This window comes from Brassica oleracea, chromosome C6 (genome assembly GCF_000695525.1).
Source record: "Brassica oleracea var. oleracea cultivar TO1000 chromosome C6, BOL, whole genome shotgun sequence".
Taxonomy (NCBI): Eukaryota; Viridiplantae; Streptophyta; class Magnoliopsida; order Brassicales; family Brassicaceae; genus Brassica; species Brassica oleracea.
In genome coordinates, this window is record NC_027753.1 from 35,885,777 (window position 1) to 35,908,945 (window position 23,169).

Genomic DNA, 23,169 nt, shown 5'->3' on the forward strand with positions numbered 1-23,169 from the left:
TTTTAAAATATAACTAATATATATTTACATTTCAGATATCTTAGAATACTCATTCGGTTTTCGGTTTAGGTCGGGTAAATTTTTTTCTTTTTCTTTTAAATCCGAATTATTCGAGTCCTCGACATTTGGATCCAATTAGGTATTTGAAATATTTCCGGTTATAGTTCAGTTTGGTTCCTTTTGGAATCGAGTCAGTTCGAGTCCATAATGCAAATAACTCTAAAATACATGTAATTTGGATATGTAATAGTCTAGCTCAGTTTGGATATTTAGGAGCAAAAAAAAAAAATTTAAGTATCCGAAAAGACGAAAGACGAAAAATACCTAAAGTACTAATTCATATCCAAATTTATTTATAACCCAAACAAAACCCGCGTTTTTGAAGCGCAAGTCAAAATTTAGTTAATTTTTAAATGGTTCCAGAGGGTAATATGATTGTTCAAATTACCAGCCCATTACAGAGAATAAACTCGATAACTTTGTCCTCATGTTATTCAGCTGTGATATATGATTCCAATATGAGGACAAAGTTATCGAGTTTATTCTCTGTAATGGAACATAAGCTGTTGATTACCAGCCCATTACAGCCTATTCTGCTACTTCCTTCAACCGATATGTAACATGATTCCAATAAACATATGCAGATAAGCTTCATAGTTTGCAGATATTTGGATAGAAAATGATCATATTTTGAAACTCGGCATGCATAAGCTGTGATATATAAATCAATATATACGTGCAAAGAGATGGATAGAAAAAAGAATCGTTCTCTTATTGGAAATGGTAGGGTGAGTTCTCTATCATAGTCCATAATTATCTTGTTATGATGGCTTGTGGGCTGCTTCTCGTTCTCTCCTTTTAGATTTCTTCCCGTGCGACCAAACAGAACCTTGAAATCTAGTTCTTACAGAATAGAGGTTTATAGACTATACCAGCTGGACAAGAGGGCTATTTCTCCAAGTCAGATTTGAATAGAGAAAAGCAACATCGTAGTGTAGCTCAGGACACCATCGGCCCACTTAGATACGCCTTTTTAACTGACCCACTAAGAAGAAGTATTTTCTATGTCTTCTGACTTTTTCTGATTCATAGTTAGCCCAAGTTAATTCAAACTTGCGTTGCGTTCTTGTTGATTGGAGTCAACGTCCTGCATTTACATAGTTATGAACTTATGATTATTACTAATCAATATCATCTGTAAGTTTGCAACTAAGAGTTGTGTTCTTTCATCGTTTTCACTGCGAACTACAAAACATGCAGCTATGGTTCAGTTCCGTTCTTTAATTGTTCTCACCGCGAACTACAAAACACGTAGCTATGATTCAGTCCCGTTTTCAAGTCAATGTAACAACAACTTTTTTCTATTGAATCATATACTAAAACTAGACAGAATTTACTTAGAAAGTATATATAAGTTTTCATGCTCGCATATCCATCACTCAAAAAAAAAAGCTCGCATATCTACCATTTAAGTCTTTTCTATTTATGAAATTTAAAAGTTCATGTCCCTAATGTCCAATATCGGTTTCATCTCTCACGTCAAAGCCATCAATTCAATGGGGTCGCCCCTCTCACTCTTAATTCATCTTTACTTGCAATTAACAACTCTCTCCAAATTAAACAAGACCTTTCTCTGTTTGAGTTTTTAAAGTTACTAAGTAATTATCCGCGGTATGCCGCGAGATTTATTCTTATTTTATTATTTATAAATATTTTTATTTTATAAATAAATAATTATATTAATATCATTTTTTAGATATTTATAATCTAAAAATATATTGTATTATATATTTTGGTTATTGCATAACAATTATTTATTTGATAATCTTTAGCGAATTAGCTTCCAAGTTAATTTTTTGAGTTGGGGGATTTTAGTTTTCAGTATGTGGTCTAAAAGACTCTAAAACTCTTCTCCTTCTGTTTCACATAAGTATTTTGTATTTTCAAATTTATTTCAATAGAATATCAGCTTTACATTTTTTTATATATTAAAAATCAGTTTAATCTTTATTTTTACCTTATTTATTGATTAAAAAAAAGTAATGTGAAACTCTAATTAAAAATAATATAAAGAGCTTAATCATTTTCTTAATATGTCTATTTGATAGCCGGTTTAATTACCAGAATAGTGTATTTGATCCTTATTTCGATTTTGTATTCTATCATTTTTTACTAAATGATATACGCTTAATTTTTGTTTAGATCACTTATATATTTATACTTTATTATTTATTTATTTATTTTTAAATTGAGTTTAAGGTTAAGAGTAGAAGTCCATTTCATTTTTTCACACTTTTCTAGTTTACTAAATTTATAATGGAGAAATTTGTGAAATTTTTTTTAAAAAAAATATTTTTCTCTTTAGTTTAAATTCTCTTTGTCCCTTTTTAACTCAATTACCCTTTCCATTTTTCAAACTTAATGAAATAAATAGTTTTAGGAATAAAAAAAATTATAAAAAATAGAAACAATTGATGAAATACCCATATACACAAACTGATGTCTTTTGGATTGTAAAACTTGTTAAAGTAACAATTTTTAATTATGACAAAAAAATAATAATTCATCTTCTACAGAAAATGACATGATAGAAATTGAATTCCACGTTAAACAAGTTTTTCTAATTTCTGTTGAACCAATAATTTATCTTTCAAAGGACTTTTAAGTATGAGGAATGCGAAATCTACTCATCGTAAAAGTTCGACGCATTGTAAAAGTAACTACATTATTTATGAATGCAACTTCTACTTTTATGAGTAATAAATTATAATATCCTGGTTTACTAAAACCGGTTTACTGTCATGTTACATGGTCTTCGATTTTACCAATTTTAGTAATAAATTATAATATTTCAGTTTACTAAAACCGGTTTGGTTTGTCTATTTAATTTTTTTTATCAAACCAAAACTCAATTCTTGTATTCATTTTAACCTAATCTGTGTATAAATTGTATAAGTATATCTATCTCCTTCTACCTACAGCCAAGCCGTCATCTTCTTTGTGAGGTAATCCATGATGCTTCTCACCACCATCTCCTTTTTCTTATCTTCTCTTCTTCCCCTCCTTCTGCCTTCGCATGGTTCTAGGTTATCCCTTCAAATCTTCCTCTCTGTTTATGTGCGCGGAAAAGACATTGGTTCGTCTCCGATCGTCACCACCACTGCCTCTTGCAAACTATTCACCATCGGATTCATCGTATCTTTTGTCCATAGAGTGACAAAGTCATCTTTACTCTTGTTGGTTTAATGTAGCGGAACCGAGACGTGGAGGAGAGAGCGAGCGGCCGCTCTTCACCATCACTCGATGCTGGAATATATCCACCGGAGATCCTACACCGTTACCATATGAGCCGTACCAAGCCACCAACGTCGAGATCCGAGCAAATGAGATCACTATCCACTCTTGCTTGTGCACCAAGCGTTTTCTTCTCCACTTTCAATTGATTGCTTTATCAGTACCACTTGTCTTGAGCCACCAGACGGTGTTACAAGGATATAGATGGGACGACGACGTTTTTTGAAAATGATGAAACTAAAGAATTTGAGAGAAGACAAATAGAATTCAGAGAATAGATAGTTGACGTGTATATTTTAGAATGATGTGTAAACAAGGAAATGTTTTGACTCGTAATACAACTTTTTCATTTATTGACATGACAACCCCACGATGATTTAAAAGTCTAATGTGTCATGCTCTATGCTCTGGAGAGAGCCTTGTGCTATTATCGTGTTGATTCCACGTCTAAATAAAAGTTTCAAATGCAAGCGTATAATTAATTCGGTAAAGAGTTACAGAATTAGTAGAAACAAAACAATACTACTTAGATGTAATAATTATGTTTTGCCTTTTATTGTCACTATTGTAATTACAATAAAATTTAACAAAATGTTTAAAAATAATAATTGGACAATTCTGTCCTTTATTTTTCCACAGCTTAAAAGGAGATTCTCATCAGAGAATAAACTAAAAGCCAAGATACAGAGCTCTTCTCTGGATCACATTGTCTCTCTCTCTCTTCTTGTTCCTCATGGATTCTTCAAGAACCCGAACTTTAGCTAGAAGATCTGATCCGGTCAACTTTCCGGCGAAGAGAAACACTTCTTCCCGACGATCTTTATCTTCTTCTTCCTTCTCGTCATTCTCCTCTTGCTCCTCTAGCTCCCTCGTGTTTCAAGGCGACTCTCCTTTAAATTCTCCGGCGACTCCTCTTCGTCTCCTCGGTGTTCCATTCTCTTGGGAACACCTTCCAGGGAAACCCAAAGACTACTCTCACAGACTCAACCACCGCCTAAATAAAGAATCTTCAGTTATACTACCCCTCCCTCCTCACCGGAGTACACATTTTCCGGTCACCGGGAAAAATAAAAAATCTAACAGTTTAAGTAAGAAGAACAGCTTCCCGGTGACTGAGAAAGATCCCTTCGCGGCCGCGTTGTTGGAGTGTTCCAAAGACAACGACGACGATGAAGACGAGAGGGAAGAAGAGAGATTCCGAGGAAACTCCGGTGGATCAAAGAGCAGCATCGGCGACAGGTTTGGGTTAGTGAGTCTCTACGGTTCTTGTCGGAGAACTTGTACAGTGACAGAGTCCATTGTTTATCTCCCAAGAACAAGAAAAGCTGCTTCTTAATTATGATCATCTGCCACGCCGTCGCCGTTAATTCATTGTCTTTCACGGTTCTCTTGATCTTTGTAATACTTTTTTTTATATAATTTTCTATGAATGTAACATATTATGACTGGGCACATGACTATTTCAGAGTGACTTGTTCTCAAACGGATGTTTTAGTTATTTATTTACAATATATGTGTCTATGCGTTAACTTTTTTATATAATACTATTGTATTTTTCTGCAATTATTACAATTTTGTGGAACCAATACTGAACGCTCTGTGATATCTCCCTAGCTAATTTCCAATCCCATCCCATGTGAAAGCAAGCTAAGCTATATGTGCAAGTACATACAAAATAACATTGACTAATTTGTTTATATGCTTCTAGACATGGACGAGTTTGTACGTACTGATCTTTTATTTTGTTGGTTTTTACCATTTAGAAACTGCTGATAGTTGAGCGTACCTAGTGAATCTAGTTGCATTATATAATAGAAACTGCTTATTGTTATAATAATAATACTAAATCTTGATCCGCGCGAAAATGCATATTTACAGTATATACAAACTTAAAAAAATGAAAAGTTAACGGTTCTAGTTTGACTACTTTTGTTTATATGTTTAAACTATGTATTTTTCACTGTTTTATGTAACAGAAGGTCCATAGAATGATACTGTTAAAAAATATTACTGTTAAAAACTATTTCAGTTTTGATTTCTATGATTTGGTTTGATAGGGAATAAAACGTTTTATGTATGTCAAAGAGCATTATTTGATTATCATTGGTGGACCAACACAAAAACGGATCAAAGATATAAGAGAATTAAAAGCCCATTTACTGTAAATTAAAAGATTTAAGCATGAATAATAAATCTATCTTATTAAACTATCCATATTTTTAAACAGTATTAGTTTTTTTTACTAGTATCAAAGTTGTCAAACAAAATCTTTAGGTACTTCTACTTTAATAAGATAGACTAGTTTGACTACTTTTGTTTATATGTTTAAACTATGTATTTTTTACTGTATTGTGTAACAGGGGATCCATAGAAAGGTACTGTTAAAAAATATTACTATTAAGAAATATTTCAGTTTTGATTTCTATGATTTGGTTTGATACGGAATAAAACGTTTGTATGTATGTCAAAGAGCATTATTTGATTATCATTGGTGGACTAACTCAAAAACGGGTCAAAGATATAAGAGAATTAAAAGCTCATTTAGTGTAAATTAAAAGATTTAAGCATGAAATAATAAATCTATCAATGTTTTCAAACAGTATTAGTTTTTTTACTACTATTAAAGTTGCTAAACAAAACCTTTAGATACTTCTATTTTAACGAGGTAGATGTTAGTAAGATATATTCTCTAAGTTTATATTTCTTTAAGTCTCTCAAGAAAGGATTTTCATCTTTGGTGTTCGGACAAGGCAAACAAATTAACAAAATAATAAAGGTGTTGGTGATCGACCATGCATTTTTTTTTTTTTTTTTTTTAGGTAACCGCGGGTTTCCGGCGACAATGGTCAACCGACTATTCCCGCGAGGCCCACAGCACTCCACGTATTCTTGGGATTTAACCCTAGCATGGGTGGCCAGCGGGACTCGAACTGCAGGTACCGTATTGGGGTTTTCCCCTCAAGTACCACTAGCCCAAGGCCGCTGGTTAAGTGATCGACCATGCATCATGTCTTGTACACTCATATTTATGTAGTATGCAATAAAAAATAAGGGAAATTACGACAACTTATCAAACGAGATACTTTTAAATACTAACATGTTTTCTTTTAAATGACTTTTCTTAAAAATAATAATTAAAAACATAAAACCAGCAATTCTGTTATGCTAAAATATAAATACAAAAAAATATAAATACTATCCGTCTAAAAATCTAATGCAAACACTTCGCCAAACACTTCACCGTTGTGGTTAATGCTCTAAAATTTATCTATTGTATTATGTACTGCTATTTTTGGCACAGAGTCAAAGAAAACATATAAATGATCTTCTATGGCGAAAAATTATTTAATATTTAATAAAATATGTTAATTAATCATAATATATAATGCATAATATAGATAGTCATAAAGATAAAATAATTTTAAAACTTTGCATAAAATGTTATAAAATAAAATAAGAAAAATTTCTTAAGCATCTAAAATTATTAGAAGAAAATAATATTATGTAAACTATGTATATTATACCTTTTAAGATGAATAAAAAAATTTTTATATGGAGATTCCTTATTTATTTTTATAAAGATACTATTATGACTTCTTTGGGATTAACTGACTCCATTTTCCTTTATTTGGATATCAAAATAAATTCCATGTATTTTGCAAAAAAAAAAAAAAATCCATGTAAAAAATAAAAATCCAATTCACACCACATTATCAATCAATTATTAATGTTGATTTTCAAAATTTTAAAATACTAATTGATGGGGAAAAATATCATGCCATATATAGTATTCAAAATACTGTTTCGGTACCTGTAATACTTGAGTACTCGTTCACATTATGTCCCACGCTGTAGTTAACATGTCTTCATCAAACTTATTAAGATAGATTAGGAACTGTTTATATCAAATTGTTTGGTTTAGCGTACAAATTAATATTAATTTTTATTTATCCTTAGATCGTTCCATTTTATCTTCTCTTTGTATTTTAATTCATATTCGTATCAATCATAGTGCAAGGTCAGTACCGACTCACAAATACCCACACCTTGAAATTAAAAGATATCGACTATTTTTCTTACGCTTAAAAGTCTTAAATCATCTTCTTAACACTTCAAAACAGTTACATATTTTTCAGAATTAAAAAATACATACGGTATCGGATATTCCCACAATGGACATTTGGTGCTATACATTTTTAGCAAAAAAAAAAAGACATTTGGTGCTACATAGTGAAAATTTTGAACTAAATAGCAAAATATTTGTCACGATATATAACCTGAAAAATATTAATGATCGATAGAAGTGAATCAAGTATACAGAACTATTAAATATATGAATAGTTTTTCATATTGAATATCCATAAATCCAATATACAAAAATAAATACACCTGTATGTATAATACATAATGTATGAATATTCGAAGGGAATAACTATTTTTTTTATCATAGGTCAAGTGTAAGTACTTTTCTTACACACCACAACTAGGTTTAAGATATTCACACGAAAAAGTAGTTTGATATGTAAGAGAATCAAATTATTAATTAGTGAATTCGTTTACCTGTTTTCGTTAATTCTAAGTTTGGAGTTGGAGCACTGGAAGACACTAGTGGGGAACCAAAGAACCTAAAGTTACGTGGGATATAAATGATGACCAACTTCTAATAATATTAGTAGAAACAATTTAATATGAACATTGCTTTTCATCATTGTCTGCCTTGTATTCGCGTGTGTACTTTTACATTATTGACTCAAGTCCAAATATTATAGCACTAGCTTTAAAACAAAAACAACAAAAATGTATCAAGAGCACATTTTAATTTGTCGTCTCCTCAACATTTAATGAAAAATCATCACATATGTAAGTTTATTTATGTAACTTATTCATTTCAGATTTTTGAATTTAGATTAAGCAGTGATTAATACACGTATGTATATGTATATATCTAGCACTTACATATATGTGTGAGCGTGGACATGTGCATAATTTAACATAATAAATGAGTATGGGATGAGAAAAGATGGACCACTATCGTCTATAAGTGATTGATATGTAGCTTGAGACTAAAGACACCATTATCAGCATCTACCATTATGTCCTATTCGCACATGGAAAACAATATACTATATATGCAATGTAGATCGAGCATACGAATCGGAGTCCATTTAGTTTGTGAATGCATCAAATCCGAAAATAACAGAGTTTTAATCAAGAGTCTTGAGCGACAAACAAGCTTATATTATTCTGTCACTAAGGAGTATTTTCTACAACACAATCCGGTGATTATTTAATAGTGTTAGTAATCTTGATTTGGATACATTTATGTATGTGTCTCTAGTCTTGAATTGGATACATTTATGTATGCGTCTCTAGTCTCGATAGTGATAACAAAGAAGCTAGGTCGGTTAATTTCAAATAACTATATAAGATCAGATTTTCTATATTTTTTTTAAATTTACATACGGATTCGAATTTAGATGATAATACTTGACGAGACTAATTCAAGTCACTAGTTTGTATAAGCATAAACCACTAGACTAAATATTTTAATAACTATTTTGTTTGTAATACTTAGTTCATCGTCATTTATAATTATTATTAGATGTGTCAATCCAATAGAACTCAGAGTAATAAGGATTTATAAAAAAACGATACGAAAAGTTTCGTATAGAAATACACTATATATATATATATTGTGGACTTATTTTCTTAAAACGTCTAACTATACGAAATGGAGAAATCCATATTGAGATGCAATATGAATGGGTATATAAAATTATAAATGCTTTGCTTTAAGTGTGACAAAAATTAAACATCAAAATTTAATACCATAATGATTTAAAGATCGTCCGATAACATGTGAATGTGATCAAAGATCGCCCCACGTTAGGCTTATAACACACGTCACACGTATGGGATGCACACGTATGGGATGCACACGTATGGAGTGTGTAAGCCCAAGAGTGTCGAACCAAAAGCCGCAGTCTTAAAGGATTCTTTTTTTTTTGCTAAAAATTTATCTCACTTCTAGGCAAGAAAAAAGTTACTCTTAAGAGATTCTTTATCGATCACATCACACAAAAAGGTTCCAAAAAGTTATAAATTAGTGATCCAGTTAAATGTATCGGGTAGACATTGGAGGAATCCAAATCTTTGCTAGTTTGTTAAGCACGGACACGGTCACGGATCTTAAAGGGAAACTAGACAACTAGAAAATTATTTTACAAAGTTATTTTCTACTAATTACTAGAAACTGGACCAATCAAAGACACGCCAGCAAACACGATATCAACCGATCCCACACTAATCTTTCTTTTTTTATGATCCAGGTATCCGAATACCCCGGAAAAAATCCGACTAGCGCATAAGTACACCTCCACAGAAAACATACTAGAAGACCGCCGATTTCACCTCATGTTAATTGACGGTGACCAGCGGGATTCGAACCGGATCCTATTGGAACCGAAACTCCCTCAAAACCACTAGGCCGTCCTCGTTTGGTTTACACTCACACTAATCATTTTACGTGGTCAATAACCTGACTATAATACAAATCCACATCAGTTTTGATCAAACTACATATCTTGTCACAGAAAGCAAACTACTAAGAGTTATATACATGGGGAACGAAATAAGAGAAACCAAAATTTCACCTCATTAACGACGAGGTCTTTTACCTGTTTGTGGAAAGATGGATGGAGGATACTCAACCTCCATGGGCTTTTGTTTGTTTTTAGATGGGCCGTTTTAACATCCTTTATATGTCACAGTTCAATGAATGATCCATGTAATTTATGGGCTTAGCTAAGGCCGATGCTAAGCAAAAGCTCGACAAAAGAGGTCCAGTATACTGAAATTGACGCTAGCGGTTAGTTGTTTGATATTTTGTTTCGTAAACATTTAAAGATTCTCAATACTTTTTTTCTTTCGCAGAAATGTAATATTTTTTTGGCCAATGCTGAAATGTAAGGTGTGATTGGCTACTGCCGCGATTATATCCACAACTCTAAATCTACACCAATCTTGATTTGTATTTTTTCTAAAGCTCACGGTTTTTTTTTTTTAAATCCACAATACTTCTTTAAATTTATATCTTTATAATTGATCTGCATAGACAAATTCCTACGGTCCAAATGTAAAAACTTTTAAAGTAAAAAATCTAGAACCAAAGCCAAAAAAAACAGAGCAATATTTATACAACAAAAAAATGAAATCACATCTCTTACCAATCACATTATATCTCATAACATAGCGGTAACACGAAATCACGAATGTTTATGTGTGTTTTCAAACAAACAATACGTGAATAAATACAGTACAATCAAAATGAGGACAAGAAACAGCTAATCATGTGTATTATGGTTTTTGTGTATAATTTATTGAAACTAAAATGATATTTGTGATAGAAATGGGGACCATAATGTCCTGTTGTCTCCAAGAGTTAACAAACAGACAAGAGTTATCCTCCGGAACATCATGGCCCAATGATAAAGACATACTCTTTTCTGTACTTAGGTTGCGAGTTCGAACTCTGCCGGAGGGAACTACCTCATGATGTCTCTGGACACCCCATACGGATATGGATCCATGCTTTATGACTCATTTGCATGCCCGGAGAGAGAATCTATCCGTGGACTGGACCTCCCCTTGGAGATTAGTCTGGGCCCTTCCATAGATCCGGGATACCCCCAGGTTAAACAAAAAAAAAAAACAGATAAGAGTTATCCAGAAAATTAGTTCAAAATTACAAAATATAGTATATTAGTACAACCTTCCACATCTAGAGGTTGACTGTTTATTCAATTAGAAACAAAGATAACACCTATCATGCACCCAGTACCAGATGATATAGTAATAACGCCGAGACAATTTTAATTTGTGTAACCTATATAACAACCACGTAACCTACCGAACAACGAATGTGATTTAAATTCGCTCATCTTATAATCAATTTATATTTGGAACAAGTATCTCAACTAGGAAAATATCCAAGCTTTAAGACAGAACTAATAATATAATAATATATATATATATATAGATTTATAATTAAAAAGTTACATATTTCGATTCAAAACTTTATGGTTAACCAAGAATATATATATATAGATTTATAATTTAAACCATTTTGATACTTATATTTTGAATTGTTGGCTAAATGCATGTTTCTTAAAAATTTAGAGAGTGACCAGACAATTGATATATTTAATTTTATGTTTGTTCAACAATATATTTAATGCAAGTCTAAACTTGGAACTGATACATAGGTGGCATAATATTTAAGTAAATAATCACAGTCAAACCTCCGGAAGTAAATATTCCAGGGGAGGAAAAATGAATTTTTTTTTTTAATTTTACCACAAGTTTGATAACACTTTTTAAATTAATCATTTTCAGAATTTGTGATAAAAATATTAAATTAATTTTCATAAATTATTTATAAATGTTTTAAAACAGTTAATAAATATTTATAAAAAAATATAAATTCAATTCTACCTCCTGGATACTATACACTAAACAATAATCATGTAAATTCTAAATTCAAATGTTAAATTACTTTTGATTAATGTATTTAAAAAAAAGGATGGACAACTTATAGTACTTAAACAATTTTTTAAAAAGTTAAAATAAAATTTAAATTTACAGTAATTTAATTACTTTATTTTTTTAAGAAATAATATTTTGAGAAATTTTCACTCAACATACTATTTTTATCATAAAATAGTTTTGTATGCTATCTAATGTGTTCTAAATAAATTGCAATAGCTACAAAAAAAAATAATAATAATAAGTTGCGTAATCAATGAGTGGTAATGGTAAACCAACGAATGAAGCAGTGGATCCACAAAACAAAACCACGAGCTGATACTTCATGATGAGTCACCGCCGTGTAATCTGTCTTTACACAAAAATAATAAAACTTTCAATCATTTATCCGATAGAAGCGAATAATATTAATACTGTAATAAAAACCGAACCAAAGCTCGAATCAGAGATTTCCAGATAATTACTTCCGACAATTCTAGTTCTTCCCTCTCTCTCTCTCTGTCTCTCCGTCCTCAAGAACCCTAATAGTTTCGAATTCAACGATCTGAGTCTCTCTCTTTCTTTCCTTAAAAATCTTCCGATATGGTTTAGAATCTTTCATCTTAATGGAAGCTGACGTGTCAATCGTCTGAAAAAAAAAATCCCTTATCGCGTTCAAATTTTCCCCAGCAAAAAGATTAAATCTTTTTTTCCACCGTTTGTTTCAATCTGTGAAGGAAGAAGAAGAAGAAGAAGATTAAGGACGATGATGGTGATGACGAATCGTGCTCTTGTCTTCCTCCTCCTCATACTCTTCCACCTCCTCACCCTCTCTTCGTTCACCTCAGCCAAAGTGATTCTCATCAGGAACAACATCACTCGCTCTTTCGACGACATCGAAGCCAACTTCGGTCAGTTTTACGATCTTTAGTGAATTGGGTCAACGTTGAGTCGATCAAAATGATGTAAAGTTTCTTCCTTTTTTTTGGGTTTTTTTTTGGCAGCTCCCTCTGTTAAAGCTGCTGGTGAAATTGGATTGCTTTACGTGGCTGAGCCTCTTGACGCTTGCTCTGACTTGACGAATAAGCCTGAACAGAGCTCGAATGGTACTTCCCCTTTTGTGTTGATCGTTAGAGGAGGTTGTAGTTTCGAAGATAAAGTCAGAAAAGCCCAGAGAGCTGGTTTCAAAGCTGCTATTATACATGACAATGAAGACCGTGGAATCTTGGTAGCAAGTAATAATGATAATAATCACAATTTACAACCATTCTTGTCAGTGATGTGTTTGGTCTTTAATGTTTTGAGTTTTTCTAACCAGTGGCAGGTAACTCGGGAGGTATAAAGATTCATGCGGTTTTCGTTACTAAGGAGACTGGAGATGCGTTAAAGGAGTTCGCCGGTTTGTCTGATGCCAAAGTGTGGCTGCTTCCTAGCTTCGAGAACTCTGCTTGGTCCATCATGGCGGTCTCGTTCATCTCTTTGCTCGCAATGTCAGCTGTTCTCGCCACTTGTTTCTTCGTCCGCAGGCATCGGATAAGAAGACGAACGTCACGGTCCTCTAGAGTCAGAGAGTTTCACGGAATGAGTCGCCGTTTGGTGAAGGCAATGCCGAGTCTAATCTTTAGTTCGGTGCACGAAGACAATACTACTGCGTTCACTTGCGCTATCTGTCTCGAAGACTATAACGTCGGAGACAAGCTCAGGGTCTTGCCTTGCCGTCACAGTGAGTATAATAATAATAATAACTAATGCACATGTTGTTGTGTTCCAGAACAAAGTGTTGATTCTCTGTTTGTGTGTTGCAGAGTTTCACGCGGTTTGTGTTGACTCGTGGCTAACCTCATGGAGAACGTTCTGCCCCGTGTGCAAACGCGACGCGAGAACGGCCAACGGCGAGCCGCCAGCTTCGGAGAGCACTCCGTTGCTCTCGTCCGCCGCTTCGTCTTTTCACTCTTCCTCTGCGCTCTCTTCGTTCAGATCATCAGCAATGCTGATCGGTCCTTCCATGGGATCTTTACCGACTTCGATCTCGTTCTCTCCGGCGCACGCGAGCTCTTCCTACATCAGACAGTCCTTCAGGTCCTCCTCTCTCCGGAGATCTCCTCCTATAACCGTGAGTCGAAGCTCAATGGATCTCAGACACCAAGGAGGTTCTCCGTCGCCGTCGCAGAGATCGTATATGGCTTCTCCACAGTCGTTTAATTACCCGGCTATGTCGCCTCTCAACGCTAGGTACATGTCGCCGTATAGGCCTAGCCCGAGCAATGCGTCACCTGGATTGATCGGGTCGTCATCGAATCATCCGTTAAATCCTCTGCGTTACAGTGAATCAGCAGGAACTTTCTCTCCATACGCTTCTGCAAACTCGCTGCCAGACTGTTGAAAAAGTTCATTGAACCAACTGGTTATGGTTCAATGGACAGGACATATGAGATTTTTCTTTTTCTTTTTGTATTTGAGTTTTAACTAAAGAGAGATACGGTGTGTGTTTGTGTGTGTGTACTGATGATATGCCTTATAGTCTTATATGGTTGAGATGAACAATCTTTCGGGTTTAGGTTTAGAGATTCTACTGCTACTTGCACTATACACAAACTCGGTTCCTTTGTAGAAACATGAGCTTTATGTATATATGGTACACCTTTCCGTTGTTTTATTTCAAAGTAGTTTAACATGTTACACGAACTATGCGGTAAACGTCCCAACCAAACGCTCTTGTCAATGGGTCTTTCACACTTGTTCTTGGCTCGGGGGTGAAAACACGTTACCTTTTTGTCTTTACTCATTTGGTATGGAAAATCATTTTTCGGGTTTATTCATGTTTAAATACGTTGGATCTTACCAGAAAGTGTGCCATGATGATACTAGTAACTAAAAACCTTTTTAAGCATCTGCATATGCATTGCACCGATATATATATAAATTGAAATGTTACAACAAATTCATATATTTTTAAGTTGTGTGAATTTGTATACACAGGCACAAGGCGATTACTCCCTAGTTTGCGTGTAGTTGCGACTTGACTTGCCTTGTACCAATAATACAATTTTCGGTTTATACTTGACTTGTTAAAAACGAGTACTTGCTATTTCAAATACTTGATCAAAAATGAATTACTTGCAAGTTACTTACCCTGGTCTATTACTTACTATTTATGAGTACTTGTGAATTATTTACGAGTACTTGTGAACTATTTACGAGTTTTTCTGAGTAATTAAGAACTATTACTAAATAGTAATCTATTAGAAATAGACATGTGAATTACTTTAAACCAAATATTTGTTCATATTATAAAGAAGACAAATAAAAAATATATGAATATTTCGACATATAAACATTGCATAATTTTTATGATGACAAAAATGTTTTCTCTAAACAAGTAACATGTAATAATAACAAGTCATGTAGCTAAATTTTTAATAATTGTTACTATATAATACTTGATTAGATGACGACAAATATTTAAAAATCATATACAAAACAAGTAATAAGTATAAGAAGAGTAATGAGTATTTGTGTCCAATTCTAAATGCAAGTAAAAGAAAAGACAAATATGAACAACTATTTAATAGATCATGTAACAAATAACAAGTAATTGGACAAGTAACGGGGCGTAACGAATCAAGTACTTGAATTTTCAAGGCGGGTACGAGTTAAGTAACGAGTTTATGGCGAATAACGAGTAACGATACTCAGCCCCTACACAGAGTATCAAATTTGACCAATTCTAACACATGATTAACAGAATTTGGTTACAAGTTATAATTAACAATATGTGGATAGGCTGGTAGGTTTATACTAAATCATATTCATGGATGTTAGAATGAGTAAATATGCCTCATTTAAATCATCCTTTTTAAAGCTTATGTTCAAGTGAAAAAAAAGTGAAAAAATTTCTATATGAGAAGCAAATCTGTTTTTTGGAGAAATTTAAGAAAAAAAATAAGCTGTGGGAAGAAGTAACCGGTGATCCAACACCTCTCCTTATATCTTTCATCAGAGATCTAATTCGTGGTGTTGCGAAAATGCAAGATATAGATTATATCCATTGAAATCTGAATCCCGAAACTGTAGTTATAGTAACTTAGGGGAATACTGTAATTGCAAAGATTGCGTATCTTAGATTCAGTAGAAAGAGCAGTAAGAAATCCATGGGTAAGTTGCTTTTATATCAAAATCTTTAATCTATAATCGACACTTCAATCATCTAGAAACAACAATAAGTGTGTCTCTCTTATAAAACTTGCAACTAAACAAATGAATATCAACATTTTAGTGTTTGTAAATGATTATTTCTCAAACATATATCATGAAACAAAGAAACATCACTGAAGACCATAGTGAATTTTAATACAAACTAACAAAAAGTTACTAATAATATTATTATTATGTTTTCCTGCTTCCACAAACATTCATAAAAATTTATAAATTCTTTTTAAGCAGCTAATACCACTATATTATATAAAGCTGTGCATATTCACATACACAAACTATCAAATTTGACCAATTCTTACACAAAACTAACAGTACCAGACATGTGGGTTCTTACTAAATCATAAGATTCATATCAAATAGGCCCAATACTGGCCCATCCTTAGTTACACTTACTCAAACGACATCGTTCAAGAAATTCTTCTTTTTGTATTTGGTAACGGTGGGGGGACCCAGTAGAGTGAAACTGTTTTTAAGCTTCAGTGAATGAAGCAAAGCCGTTCCACCTTTCGCCGGACTCACATCTCCGGCGTCGAGGAACCAATCGATCCCACACCATGCCGATGAGACACCTCAACGCCATGGCGACTCTACTAATGATGTTCTTCACTCTCCTGATCCTCTCTTTCACCGGCATTCTCGAATTCCCCTCCGCCTCCACTTCGCTTCCCCACCCCGATTCCTCCTCCTCCTCCACCGCCGCCGTATCATCGGATCCGTTCGGAGACGTCTTGGTGGCGTTTAGAAAATGGGATTCTCAAGTGGGTTGTGCTCGGTTCAGGGGGAATCATCGCAAGGGCAATCTCAGTTCGGGTGCTTTACAAGATTCCGGCGGGTCGGGTTGCGGTGGGATGAAGATGGATCATGTCCGGGTTTTGGTGAAAGGGTGGACTTGGGTTCCGGATAATTTGGAGAATTTGTATTCTTGTCGGTGTGGGATGACTTGTTTGTGGACTAAATCAGCTGTTCTGTCTGATTCGCCTGACGCTTTGTTGTTCGAAACGACAACTCCTCCGTTACAGGTATTCTCTAGTTAACCAAAGTTACTTGCTTGATGGTTCTTTTGTTAGGTTTGATCTGTGGATTAGTCTCAAGTAATGCATTTTCAATGGATCTGATTAGTGTGATGTTATCAGTTCAAGATATGGCATTTATGGATCATCTTTTAGTTTTACATTTCATTTAAAATACGAAAGTGTAACAAAATTTGCGTTTTGATCTATCAATTTTTCTATCCTAGCTTTGAATATTATGTGTGATCTATCAACTTTTGGATCCCATTGTTGCTTTTAATTTCCTTAACGTGTTGCAGAGCCACTCCTTGTGTACATGGAGCTAGAGGCAGGAAGAAAACGTTCAGGCCGTGAAGATATATTCATCAGCTACCATGCCAAGGACGATGTCCAAACAACTTACGCGGGTGCTCTCTTTCACAATAACAGAAACTACCACATCTCTGCACATAAAAACAATGTAAGCAGCATGTTACAACTCCAGTCACCAGTTACCTTTTCTTCTTTGAATTTCATTTTTTTTTTATAAACACAGGATGTTCTAGTGTACTGGTCTTCCTCAAGATGCCTCTCACACAGAGACCGTCTCGCAAAGAGCCTCCTGGATCTGATTCCACACCACTCCTTTGGTAAGTGTCTCAACAACGTTGGTGGCTTGAACTCTGCTCTCGCTATGTATCCAGAATGCGCCGCGGAGTCCAACGCCGAGCCGAAATGGTACGACCATCTACACTGCGCTATGTCACACTACAAATTCGTCCTCGCGATCGAAAACATGGCCACTGAGTCATACGTGACAGAGAAGCTTTTCTACGCGCTGGATTCTGGCTCTGTCCCTATCTATTTCGGAGCTCCTAACGTGCAAGACTTCGTCCCTCCGCACTCTGTGATAGACGGTAGCAAGTTCGGTTCGATGAAGGAACTGGCGGCTTATGTGAAGAGGATCGGTGATGATCCAGTAGCGTACTCGGAGTATCACGCGTGGAGGCGGTGTGGAGTAGTGGGGAACTACGGTAGAACACGCGCGGTGAGTCTTGATACGTTGCCTTGTCGGTTGTGTGAAGAGGTTAGCAGAAGAGGCGGGAAGAACGCCGGAGTTTGACGTCCCATCAGTGGTTTGGATTATTACATCTCGAGTGGTTCTGTTAATGTGGTCTCATGATATGTTAACTGATGCCATATGTAATCACTCCAAGCAATTGATACACTAATTACAAACATTTGGAAACATTGCAATGATTTGCAAACTTAATGATAGTAGTGTTTATGTGCTTTGAATATTATGTGTGATCTATCAACTTTTGGATCCCATTGTTGCTTTTAATTTCCTTAACGTGTTGCAGAGCCACTCCTTGTGTACATGGAGCTAGAGGCAGGAAGAAAACGTTCAGGCCGTGAAGATATATTTATCAGAATTTAATAGGTAGGATTTTTTTATTTAATTGTATTTGTAAAAATTAAAACAAAAAAGAATAAAAAATAATATTCTTACAACTATATTTTTTTTTGTTTTAGAAAAGAGAGTTTTTACAGCTATTTCTTTATTTTTTGTTTTAACTTTAAAAATTACATAAAGCATAATTGACAATTTTGTTTGCTGTAAATACCAACTAAAAGCTAAAGACATTTGTTACAGTCCAACTAATTGATTTTCTAAAGTTACATATTTTTTCTTTCTTATTTGTTTTATTTTGGCTTAAGAAAGCAAAATAAGTAAAACATTTATATTTGGTTTCCGATAATTCATATGTAAACCATTCTCAATCTTTTCAAACCTACAACAAAGATTTTATCATAAAAATATTTACAGCCACAAAAACTTAAAAGTTGTAATTATAAAGCAAAAAAAAATATAGATACAGTTCATTCCGATCAAGTCCAGTGGCCAAAACAACTAATTAAATTGTTTTATTGTATGGGCAAATCTCTTCCCATAGTCACAAAGATCATTTGAATATGTGCAGGCAAAAAATATTGAACGTATATCCAAATATCTTTAAAATGAAAAATATATAGCACTTATCTTGCTTTGGACCAAACAAAACATGCCAATTTCTTCTTCTTTTTAACATATGGCAGATTTGAGACCTTAAATATATTTTTGCTGAATTACTTATTCTCTATGTTTAGAAACAGTTATGAATACATCCAAATTTAAAAAATCTCCCAAAATAGTATTGATATATTTGGATATATGTGTTTCAATTTTGAGCGTGATAGAAGAAATATAAAGAACATTAAATTACATATATAAACGTGTATGTCACAAAATGATCTGGTTCAAAAGATGACATACATTATACACGTATGATTGTCTGATCTATATATTATCTTCTTAACAATTGTTTTAGATAAGATGTTCTTAGCTAATCAAAATATGTTTCTATAAAACCACCCTACATATATGCACAGAATATATTTATATTGAGAATATTAAAATTCTTATTAATTTTTTCTCTCTATATATATCGGATCATTCACTTAATGTCCCTAATCCTATGCACATATAAAATATTTACGTTGAGAATCGAAAGCCGTTACTTCAACTCAAATGTTCTCAAATTCTTAGTTGTTTTGTCAATTTTCTTGTAGCAGTAAAATATTTTATTGAACAACTTAGCTACATCGTTCATGGACCGACCAAAGAAAAAGGTCGTACTACGAGCGGTGAACTCGATGAGCTCACTATCTACGAGCGTCAAAGAAAATGGAGGAAAAGGAATGCGAGCAGTGAACTCACTGACCTCAATATCTGAACTAGACGACAGCGACCTACTGGCTCTGCTTGTTGACCGGCCAAGAGTGAAACTCGAACGGAAAAACTCATACGACGAAAAGTTTTTCAGCGAGTTAAGCCTTTACGATGGTTGGGAGACTCCGACTTTCTCCATCAGTGACTCGTTTGACCCTCACCCAATGGTCTCAAAAGCTTGGGAGGCTCTTTTCCGTTCTCAAGTCTACTTCCGAGGTCAACCGGTAGGAACCATCGCCGCCTATGACCATGCTTCTGAGGAGGTCTTGAACTATGATCAGGTATGGTTTTGGGTTTGGTTCTTTTTACTTTGCTTACAAACGATGGTTTCTATAATGTTATATGCTTTACTATGATCAAAGTTGGATCTGAGATTTATGGGACTATAAATATTTAAAGTTAATTTTAATTAAAAATAAACAAAATTTGGACAATTTGAGAAACTGTCCTGATTAAGATGTTTTTTTTTTGTCTATTATAAGGTATTCGTGCGAGATTTTGTACCGAGCGCTCTCGCATTCTTGATGAATGGAGAGCCAGATATTGTGAAGAATTTTCTCCTTAAGACGCTTCAAATCCAGGGACATGAAAAAAAGATCGACTGGTTCAAGCTTGGTGATGGTGCAATGCCAGCGAGCTTCAAAGTACTCCATAACCCTATCAAGAAGACGGATAGTGTCATTGCTGACTTTGGAGAGAGTGCCATTGGGCGGGTGGCTCCAGTTGATTCAGGCTTCTGGTGGATCATTCTCCTCCGAGCTTACACAAAGTCTACAGGAGACCATTCTCTGGCCGAGAGACCCGAGTGCCAAAAGGGCATGCGCCTCATACTCTCTTTGTGTCTCTCTGAGGGTTTTGATACTTTCCCTACGTTGCTTTGCGCTGACGGTTGCTCCATGATCGATCGAAGAATGGTATTGTCTTTCTTTACTCTATTGAATGCCTATGTAACTCCATAAACCCAAGAAAACAACACTTCAGAGTTTGACCGTTTTAAACTATATATTTTGAGAACTCATGCACGTTTTAAACGTCAAAAACTATGACTCAATTCATACATTAGGCACCATTAGTGATAATATATTTTAATATAACTTAGCTATTTTTAAATTTAAAATTAAGAAAAATGTGTAAACTATTGGTAGAAGTCAAGCGTTATTTGAGTTGAAAAAATAGATTGAAATTGTCATTTGAGAAATCCATCTCACTCTATTTCATTAATTTTAATTATTTTTATTTGTTTAAAGTAGCGATACCTTTTTATATATTTAGCTCTCATCTCAGTTACCTCGTAACAAAACTTAAGAGCGTTGTGTTAATGCTCTTATTGTCTTACATATACGAATAAATGGGTTTTGTAATCTATTGCAGGGTGTTTATGGATACCCGATCGAGATCCAAGCCCTCTTTTTCATGGCTCTTCAATCAGCACGCTCCATGCTGAAAGAAGACGCCGAGGGAAAAGAGTTCATGGACAAAATACAGAAGCGGTTGCACGCGATGAGCTTCCACATGAGAAGCTACTTTTGGCTCGACTTCCAGCAGCTCAATGACATTTACCGTTACAAGACGGAGGAGTACTCACACACCGCAGTTAACAAGTTCAACGTCATCCCCGACTCCATCCCGGATTGGGTCTTTGATTTCATGCCTCTCCAGGGTGGCTACTTCGTCGGTAACGTCAGTCCTGCCCGCATGGATTTCAGGTGGTTTGCGTTGGGAAACTGTATCGCAATCCTTTCCTCGTTGGCTACGCCTGAGCAGTCCATGGCTATCATGGATCTTATTGAGGCTCGGTGGGATGAACTGGTGGGAGACATGCCGTTAAAGATATGTTATCCGGCGTTGGAGAGTCACGAGTGGCGCATTGTCACTGGCTGCGACCCTAAGAACACAAGGTGGAGCTACCATAACGGAGGATCTTGGCCAGGTGTGTTACCTTCTTTTACAAGTCAATTCATATTTTTAATGAATTAGTATATAGTTCAGAGTGAAAAAAAATTCTCTAGTTGATGGGAACAAATGTGCATAGACTTATCAAAATCACATAAACCAGAATGTGTGAATTACTATAAATAAATAAAATTAATAAGATATAGATGCAAAACATGAATGATAGAGATGCTTTATAGGAATGATCTCAATGGAAGAATCTGATGAATGATTTACGTTACTATACGTTACTCTTTTGTGTTTGTAGAAAGAATGATTTACAAAAATTAATTAATATGATTTTTGTTTATATTTTCCTTTCCCCAAAAATAAGTAGAATTTAGTTTTTATTTTTATTGTTGTTAATGGTGAAATTAGAGCAAGATCCGTGTGAAACAGTCTTTTTGTGTATAGATAATCATTCGACCAAATATAGTTGTCATATGTGACTGATCATGCAAAATGTAAATGTAGTGCTCCTATGGTTGCTAACTGCGGCCAGCATAAAGACCGGGCGACCACAAATAGCTCGACGGGCAATAGACTTGGCGGAGGCACGGCTGTTGAAGGATGGATGGCCGGAGTACTACGATGGAAAGTCGGGAAGGTTCATCGGAAAACAGGCCAGGAAATTTCAGACATGGTCAATTGCTGGCTATTTGGTGGCCAAGATGATGATGGAGGATCCAACGCATGTAGGAATGATCTCAATGGAAGAAGAAAAACATATGAAACCTGTTCTTAATAGATCTTTTTCTTGGTGTTGAATTATATGATTTCAGTTTGTGCGTTTACCTTTAAATAAGTACAATTAACAAAAAAAATAAAAATATTCACCCTTTCCTATTTTTATTATTTGGAAAAGCACAAGACTATTGTTTTTAGTCTACTACGGACATGTTACAAAAAAAAAAAAAAAAAAAAAAAAAAAAAAAGTCTACTACGGACCACCAGGAAATAGGCCAAAGAGAGTAGAAGGAGCCATTGACTACTGACCAATCTAAGTCTTTACATTACAAGACAATCCGACAGAAACAAATTTGAAAAAGAAGGAAAAAAAAGACAGTGTACGATCTTTCGATTAATAGCATGTACGTATGTAACCCCACACGTCCAATAATTTGGGTACTTTACCAAGTCAAACTCAGTAAAATTGTATGTAATTTATTTCTCATACTTGAGAGGTTCTCTCAATCATATGCCTATTTAGCTATTTCATTAAATATGAACTAATATATACAAACATATATACATCAGAACTTGAAAACAAATGCTACTATTATAATATCATGATATCAACAATTTTTTTTTTTTTTTGATCAACTTGATATCAGCAATTATTTATCAGAAAAGTGGAAAATTGAATATAATTTTTTTTTTTTTTTAAATGCACTTAGGTAAAATAACAGTGAGACGATCCATATATGAACCTATTATATTCAC

General features: G+C 34.3%; 4 protein-coding genes across 4 annotated transcripts; all 4 read left to right on the forward strand.

Annotated features, from left to right (window-relative positions):
• The first annotated feature begins 3,956 nt into the window (after window positions 1–3,956).
• Window positions 3,957–4,765, forward strand: LOC106298687. The gene has a single exon (XM_013734828.1). The coding sequence runs from the start codon at window positions 4,028–4,030 to the stop codon at window positions 4,628–4,630; it is 603 nt and encodes a 200-aa protein (XP_013590282.1). The 5' UTR covers window positions 3,957–4,027; the 3' UTR covers window positions 4,631–4,765.
• Window positions 4,766–12,252: 7,487 nt separating this feature from the next.
• LOC106300696 (receptor homology region, transmembrane domain- and RING domain-containing protein 2) lies at window positions 12,253–14,404 on the forward strand. Its single transcript, XM_013736900.1, has 4 exons — window positions 12,253–12,728; window positions 12,822–13,052; window positions 13,136–13,540; window positions 13,623–14,404. The coding sequence occupies exons 1-4, from the start codon at window positions 12,584–12,586 to the stop codon at window positions 14,198–14,200; spliced, it is 1,359 nt and encodes a 452-aa protein (XP_013592354.1). The 5' UTR covers window positions 12,253–12,583; the 3' UTR covers window positions 14,201–14,404.
• A 2,055-nt stretch (window positions 14,405–16,459) lies between these two features.
• On the forward strand, window positions 16,460–18,322 carry LOC106298421 (alpha-(1,4)-fucosyltransferase). Its single transcript, XM_013734542.1, has 3 exons — window positions 16,460–17,054; window positions 17,332–17,502; window positions 17,578–18,322. The coding sequence occupies exons 1-3, from the start codon at window positions 16,587–16,589 to the stop codon at window positions 18,142–18,144; spliced, it is 1,206 nt and encodes a 401-aa protein (XP_013589996.1). The 5' UTR covers window positions 16,460–16,586; the 3' UTR covers window positions 18,145–18,322.
• Window positions 18,323–19,574: 1,252 nt separating this feature from the next.
• Window positions 19,575–22,513, forward strand: LOC106299292 (probable alkaline/neutral invertase F). The gene is made up of 4 exons (XM_013735403.1): window positions 19,575–20,075; window positions 20,277–20,708; window positions 21,166–21,724; window positions 22,201–22,513. Exons 1-4 carry the CDS (start codon window positions 19,674–19,676, stop codon window positions 22,491–22,493), a joined length of 1,686 nt encoding a protein of 561 aa, XP_013590857.1. The 5' UTR covers window positions 19,575–19,673; the 3' UTR covers window positions 22,494–22,513.
• Window positions 22,514–23,169: the final 656 nt, after the last annotated feature.

Excerpts from the sequence above, each read along its gene's own strand:
- LOC106298687 (XM_013734828.1), top strand. The coding sequence starts at position 4,028 with ATGGATTCTTCAAGAACCCGAACTTTAGCTAGAAGATCTGATCCGGTC.
- LOC106299292 (XM_013735403.1), top strand. The coding sequence starts at position 19,674 with ATGGACCGACCAAAGAAAAAGGTCGTACTACGAGCGGTGAACTCGATG. Across the intron at positions 20,076-20,276 it reads AGGTCTTGAACTATGATCAG|GTATTCGTGCGAGATTTTGT; the intron begins GTATGGTTTTGG and ends GTCTATTATAAG. Across the intron at positions 21,725-22,200 it reads TAACGGAGGATCTTGGCCAG|TGCTCCTATGGTTGCTAACT; the intron begins GTGTGTTACCTT and ends ATGTAAATGTAG.
- LOC106298421 (XM_013734542.1), top strand. The coding sequence starts at position 16,587 with ATGCCGATGAGACACCTCAACGCCATGGCGACTCTACTAATGATGTTC. Across the intron at positions 17,055-17,331 it reads CAACTCCTCCGTTACAGGTA|CGTGTTGCAGAGCCACTCCT; the intron begins TTCTCTAGTTAA and ends TAATTTCCTTAA. Across the intron at positions 17,503-17,577 it reads TCTCTGCACATAAAAACAAT|GATGTTCTAGTGTACTGGTC; the intron begins GTAAGCAGCATG and ends TTATAAACACAG.
- LOC106300696 (XM_013736900.1), top strand. The coding sequence starts at position 12,584 with ATGATGGTGATGACGAATCGTGCTCTTGTCTTCCTCCTCCTCATACTC. Across the intron at positions 12,729-12,821 it reads CGACATCGAAGCCAACTTCG|CTCCCTCTGTTAAAGCTGCT; the intron begins GTCAGTTTTACG and ends TTTTTTTGGCAG. Across the intron at positions 13,541-13,622 it reads GGTCTTGCCTTGCCGTCACA|AGTTTCACGCGGTTTGTGTT; the intron begins GTGAGTATAATA and ends TGTGTGTTGCAG.